We start from the raw sequence: 5,916 nt of genomic DNA on the forward strand, positions 1-5,916 counted from the left end.
GCGGCGCGGATGACGGCCATCCAGGAGCAGATCGTCGAGGAGTCGAGGCGGAGGGACAAGAAGGGGCCGTCCTTGCCGGCGTCCACGGGGATCCTCGCCGAGATGCAAGGTCGTGGAGCGCGCCGCGCGGGAGCTCAACAGCCTACTCGAGGAGATCACCGAGGAGGAGGATGAGGCCGCGGAGGTGGAGGCCCCGGCGTCGATCAGCGAGGAGCAGGCCGGTGACGTTCTCGAGCGCGCCGAGGCGCTGGCCGGCGCATGCGTGTGGGGGCAGGGTGGGGGTCTGATTGCTTTTGTTTTTTAATCTAGGGGGGTGTGTGTTATTTTTTTTCTATGTCAACTCCTTACAATCTGTCCCCACTTGTAAGAAAGTGATTAAACGGGTCAAATCATCCGATCAGTGCTTTTTGCAATGACTTAACAGATTTTCTGGTGTTTTCTGCAACAGATTAACGAGTTAGTGGTTTCATGCAAACCTAGCCGCAAATGCGGTGGTTTCTTGCAATTGACTCCTATGGATGTGTCCCTGTCTTGGTCGTCAATCTCGTAGAGGAATATGTGTAATGTCATTGGACCTGGCCATCGTACTACGGTAGTGTATGGTCTGAGTTGGAAAACTTGTGAAGATAGATAGATCTAGATGCTCTCCAGCGCCCTCGTCCGATTCGGATTTTATGTCCTTTTGTGTCCTCGTTCGTACGTTGTAGATTCATACGAGTTGTAATAGTACTGGTTTTGGCGTCTCCGTCCGTGTAGGAGTAGGACGTACTACATCATCTTGTCTTGGAATCGGCCATGTAAAATCTTTAATAATATATACACGCACATACATATAGGCAGACGTACAATAAGCTTCATCATCTACAAACGTGAGACTTGCATCGGTACCAGCCGGCGCCGAAAATTAAACTAAAACCTCTCTGTCTCCGGCGAGAAGCGAGTCGGCCATGTCGTCGTTTGCCGGTGTATCCGTCTTGGACGGCGGCAAGCTGTGCCCCTCCACCAAGACCTTTGTCAAGACCAGCTCGGACAGCGGATACCACCTGCTTGTTGTCCAAGGTTACGCTCAAACCAAGAAGGAGACACCCGCTGGTCGGTGCATCGCCTCTCGTGATTTCGGGGTCCATTGCGTACTATCCTAATGGCGAAAACATGAATCATGCCGAGTTCGTTTCTCTCTATGTTTGCCGTCTCGACTGCGACAAAAAGCATGTGGAAGCCAAGTTTGAATTTAGTTTCATCGACGAGGTTCAGCGGCAGAATCAAGTGTGCATTCGTGGGACGAAAACATACAGCTTCCCCTCCGATGCCTCTTCTTGGGGCCTCTACAAGTTCATTAAAATAGATGCCCTTGAACGAACAATGAATCTAGAGGAGGACGACGGTTTCACCATCCGGTGTGACATCATGGTCTGCAACACCGATGATGATGCTAGTGGCACCGAGGAGGTGCTCCTACCTGATACACACCACAATCTTAACAATCTCCTTTGCAGTAAGGTGGGTGCTGATGTGACGTTCGAGGTCGGTGGTGAGATGTTTGCTGCACATCGATGCGTGCTTGCTGCCCAATCTAAAGTGTTCATGGCGCAACTCTTTGGCCCCATGAAGGAGGGGACCTCCACACCCGGTGTCATACATATCAAAGACATGGAAGCAAGAACGTTTAAGGCATTGCTTAACTTTATCTACACAGACTCATTCCCTGACATGGAGGAGGATGAAACGTCAGAAGCTATGGAAGAAGGACAAGAAGAGGAGTCAACAGATGATGAAATATGGCTGCAATGGCTTCAGGACTTGTTGGTAGCGGCAGACAGATATGACGTCCAACGGCTCAAGTGCATATGTGAGAAACAGATGTCTAAGAAAATAGGTGTGAGGTTGGTGATGTCCACACTTGCTCTAGCCGAACAGCACCACTGCCAAGGATTGAAGGAGGCGTGCTTGAAGTTTATCCAAGTCTAGTCCTCCTCATATTTGCAAAAAATAATGGCATCTAATGGTTGGGATCACGTCTCTACGACCTATCCCTCAGTTTTGAAGGAGCTCTTTGCCATGCTTATTTCAATCCACCAAAAGTAACACTTTATATGCGGTACCCATGTTCCTTAGTTACACCTAGCGAGACCCTTATGCACATGTAGGATCCTCTGGAGAGATCGTTGTCCGCGTGTGTTGCTTTCGTATTGCCATGATTATAATTTGCCTATTTGTTGAATCAGAGAAATTCAGCGGCCGGATGTGTGAAGGTGCAAATTGATCTAATACAATGAAGACATGCATGTTACTTAGTTGTTCTCTGGAGAGATTGTAGCAGTGTGTGCAGATTCCCTATCATGCTACTCCTTTTTATCCTCTAACAATATTTCTCCGTTCATTAGTTGTGGCCTTCCCTATCATGAAAACCGTTCTCTAGTGGTTGTCAACAAGAAGAATGGAATTGTTAAGCTCTTACTTATTGTTTTGTTAGTATTCGTTGGTCATGGCATGCACTACTGCATTAACATGTTTACATGAGCATCTTTTTAGAAGTTATCTGTTAGACAATATTTTGTACTCCCTTCATTCGGAATTACTTGTCACAGAAATGGATGTATCTAGATGTATTTTAGTTATAGATATATCCATTTTTATCCACTTTTGAGACAAGTAATTTGGAACGGAGGGAGTAGCAAAGAAGACAAGTTAATTAGTGCTTGTGATACATGTGGTAATTAATCCAAATTATTCAAAAAATAATAATGCTTGTGAATGGTATTAGAAAAAGGAAAAATAATTAAATAATAAAGATAGGACAGAAGCGCTCATATAAACGGCTAAACGCGCATACATTCACCCCTATGAATGCACACACGCACACCCTACCCTTATGAGCACCTTCGAGAGACTGAACCGGTATATCATCTTGAAGTTTTACGCCGGATATCCTAAAATAAATCCAGGATAAATGCGAGCACCAGGACTGAACCCTGGTGGGCTGAGGCTACCACTGTTCACCTAACCATCCCAACCACAACTTGATTCGCGCATGTTTGCACATATGTACGGTTGTGTACGGCCTGCGTCCTTTTTTTTTTTTGAAGATACTGAGTCCGATTTGTTGACCATCCAAACTCTGCAGCGTCCTCCTCCGATTTGTATATGGCTTTATTATTAACCTGTGTCCTCCTCCGTCGTGCCATACGAGTTGTACTACCAGTAGATTTGGAGTTTCCGTACGTGTAGGACAACATCATTTTGTCTTAGATTAGTCTAGATACGAATGACAAGAATTTTGGGACGGAGGAAGTACATGCATAGCCACACGCAGTAATCATAGCTAGGCTTGGTGATCAACCTGAGACTCCCCCCGACCAGCCGGCAAAACCAAACTAAACCCTATCTGTTTCCGGTGACAAGCGAGCGATGTCGACATCGCCACAACAAGTGGAGTCGGCCATGTCATCGTTCGCCGGCGTATCCGTCCTGGCCGACGGTGAGCTGTGCCCTGCCACCGCGTCGCCCGTCGACACCGGCAACAATTGCGGGTACCACCTGCTCGTGGTCCACGACTACTCACGCACCAAAAAGGTGACACCCACGGGTGACAGTATCAGCTCTCGTATCTTCATGGTAGGAGGCCATGGCTGGTACATCGACTACTTCCCTAACGGCGAAAACTCCGGATGCGCCGACTTCGTTTCCCTCTCTCTTTCCTGTTTCCGTGCCGACGACAAGAAGCCCGTGGAAGCCAAGTTCGTTTTCACCTTTGTCGACCAGGCTGAGAAGCAGAATCCACTCTACCTTCGTCAGGAGGAACCGTGCATCTTCGCTGGCTCCTCTTGGGGAAGCAACAGGTTTATCACAATAGATGCCCTTGAACAATCGGCGGATCTCAAGGATGATTGTTTCACCATCCGGTGCGACGTTATGGTCTGCAACAACGCCGAGGTGGTGCTCCCGCCTAACATCATGTGCCAACACTTTGACCATCTCCTTCAGACCGGGGTGGGCGCCGATGTGGAATTCGAGGTCGCCGGCGAGACGCTGGCTGCACACCGGTGTGTGCTCGCTGCCCGATCCAAGGTCTTCATGTCACAGCTCTTTGGCCACATGAAGGAGGGCACCACTAAGGCCGCTGTCATACGCATCAAAGACATGGAAGCAACAGTGTTCAGGGATTTGCTCAGCTTCATCTACACGGACTCATTCCCTGATATGGAGGATGATGATGCCATGGAGGAGGACAAAATGTCACAAGTTGTGGAGCAAGGACAAGAAAAAGAGACGACATTATTAGAGGATGAAATGCGGCTGCAATGGCTGCAAAACTTGTTTGCAGCGGCAGACAGATATGATGTCCAACGACTCAAGTTCATCTGTGAAAGGCAGTTGTCTCAACACATAGGTGTGAGTCCGGTCATGTCCACTCTGTTTGACATGTCGTCGTTCGCCGGCGTATCTGTCCTGGCCGACGGTGAACTATGCCCTGCGACCGAGTCGTCCGTCGGCATCACCGCGGACTATGGGTACCACCTTCTAGTGGTCCACGACTACTTGCGGACCAAGGAAGAGGCACACACCGGTGAGGGCATCCGATCTCGTCCTTTCATGTTGGGAGGCCATCGCTGGCTCATCCACTACTACCCCAATGGTGAAACCACCAACTGTGCCGACTTCATCTCTCTCTCGCTTTCCTGTCTCCAAGACGATGCCAAGAAGAAGCATGTTGAAGCCAAGTTCATTTTTAGCTTCATCGACCAGATTGAGATGCAGAATCCAGTGCACTTTGCTGAAATTAAAACATGCAGCTTCACTGGTTGTGCTTGGGGTTGTGACAAGTTTATCCGAAAAGATGCTCTTGAACAATCGGTGAATTTAAAGGATGATTGTTTCACCATCCGGTGCGACATCATGGTCTACAACACCGAGGACGATGCTGCTGGCTCCAAGGCGCGCCTGCCTGACATTTGCCATGATTATAACATTCTCTTAGAAACCGAGGCAGGTGCTGATGTGGCATTCGAGGTCGGCGGAGAGAAATTCGCTGCACACCGATGCGTGCTTGCGGCCCGGTCTAAGGTCTTCATGGCACAACTCTTTGGCCCCATGAAGGAGGGCACACGGACATCCAGTGTCATACAGATCCAAGACATGGAACCAAAATTATTCAAGGCTTTGCTTAGCTTCATCTACACTGACACATTGCCTTATATAAAGAAGGACGACAACATGAGGAGGACAAAGCAAAAGTTGTGGAACAAGGACAAGAAGAGGAAGCAGCCGAGGGTAAAATGTCAGGAGTTGTGGAACATGAGCAAGAAATGGAGGCAGCAGAGGATGAAATGTGGCTGCAATGGCTTCAAGACTTGTTGGTAGCGGCTGATAGATATGATGTCCAACGCCTCAAGTGCATCTGCGAGAACCACTTGTCTGAGCACATATGTGTCAGCATGGTGATGTCCAGTGTTGCTCTAGCCGAGCAGCACCACTGCCAGCGATTGAAGGAGGCGTGCTTCAAGTTTATCCAAGTCCAGGCCCCTCTCGTGTCTACAAACATTAATGGCATCTAATGGCTTTGAGACCTATCCCTCGGTTTTAAAGGAGCTCGTTGCCAAGCTTGCTTCGAACCACCGGAACTAACACTTTTTTATTTGGGTTAATTATCATTTTGTCCTCAGTGGTGTCCATGTACTCAGTTTTGCCCTCAGATGCAAATTGTGCTCAGTTTTGCCCCTAGTCCGTGCGCACCGACTCGTTTCGTGAACTCTGCCGTCTCCATCAGGTCAACCTTTTGACTCGGCCCTTACAGGTGGGACCAGACGGCAGAAACGGTCAATTTTATTCAGACCGTTGCACGCGTGGCTTGTGGGACCCAGCAGAGAGCCGTTGAGCAGAGAGCCGTTGGCGGGTGTGCTATATAAGCGGGCGACA

The 5,916-nt window shown here is 48.8% G+C and overlaps 2 protein-coding genes and 1 pseudogene across 2 annotated transcripts; all 3 read left to right on the forward strand.

Annotated features, from left to right (window-relative positions):
* The first annotated feature begins 947 nt into the window (after positions 1-947).
* Positions 948-2,085, forward strand: LOC125531314 (annotated as a pseudogene).
* Positions 2,086-3,441: 1,356 nt separating this feature from the next.
* LOC125531313 (BTB/POZ and MATH domain-containing protein 1-like) lies at positions 3,442-4,422 on the forward strand (the record flags this gene model as incomplete). Its single annotated transcript, XM_048695728.1, has 1 exon — positions 3,442-4,422. A coding segment is annotated over exon 1 (981 nt), but the record flags the coding sequence as incomplete, so codon positions are not given.
* LOC125531315 (BTB/POZ and MATH domain-containing protein 3-like) lies at positions 4,423-5,555 on the forward strand. The gene is made up of 2 exons (XM_048695729.1): positions 4,423-5,194; positions 5,239-5,555. Exons 1-2 carry the CDS (start codon positions 4,423-4,425, stop codon positions 5,553-5,555), a joined length of 1,089 nt encoding a protein of 362 aa, XP_048551686.1.
* Positions 5,556-5,916: the final 361 nt, after the last annotated feature.

Source organism: Triticum urartu, unplaced genomic scaffold, assembly GCF_003073215.2.
Source record: "Triticum urartu cultivar G1812 unplaced genomic scaffold, Tu2.1 TuUngrouped_contig_6954, whole genome shotgun sequence".
Lineage (NCBI taxonomy): Eukaryota > Viridiplantae > Streptophyta > Magnoliopsida > Poales > Poaceae > Triticum > Triticum urartu.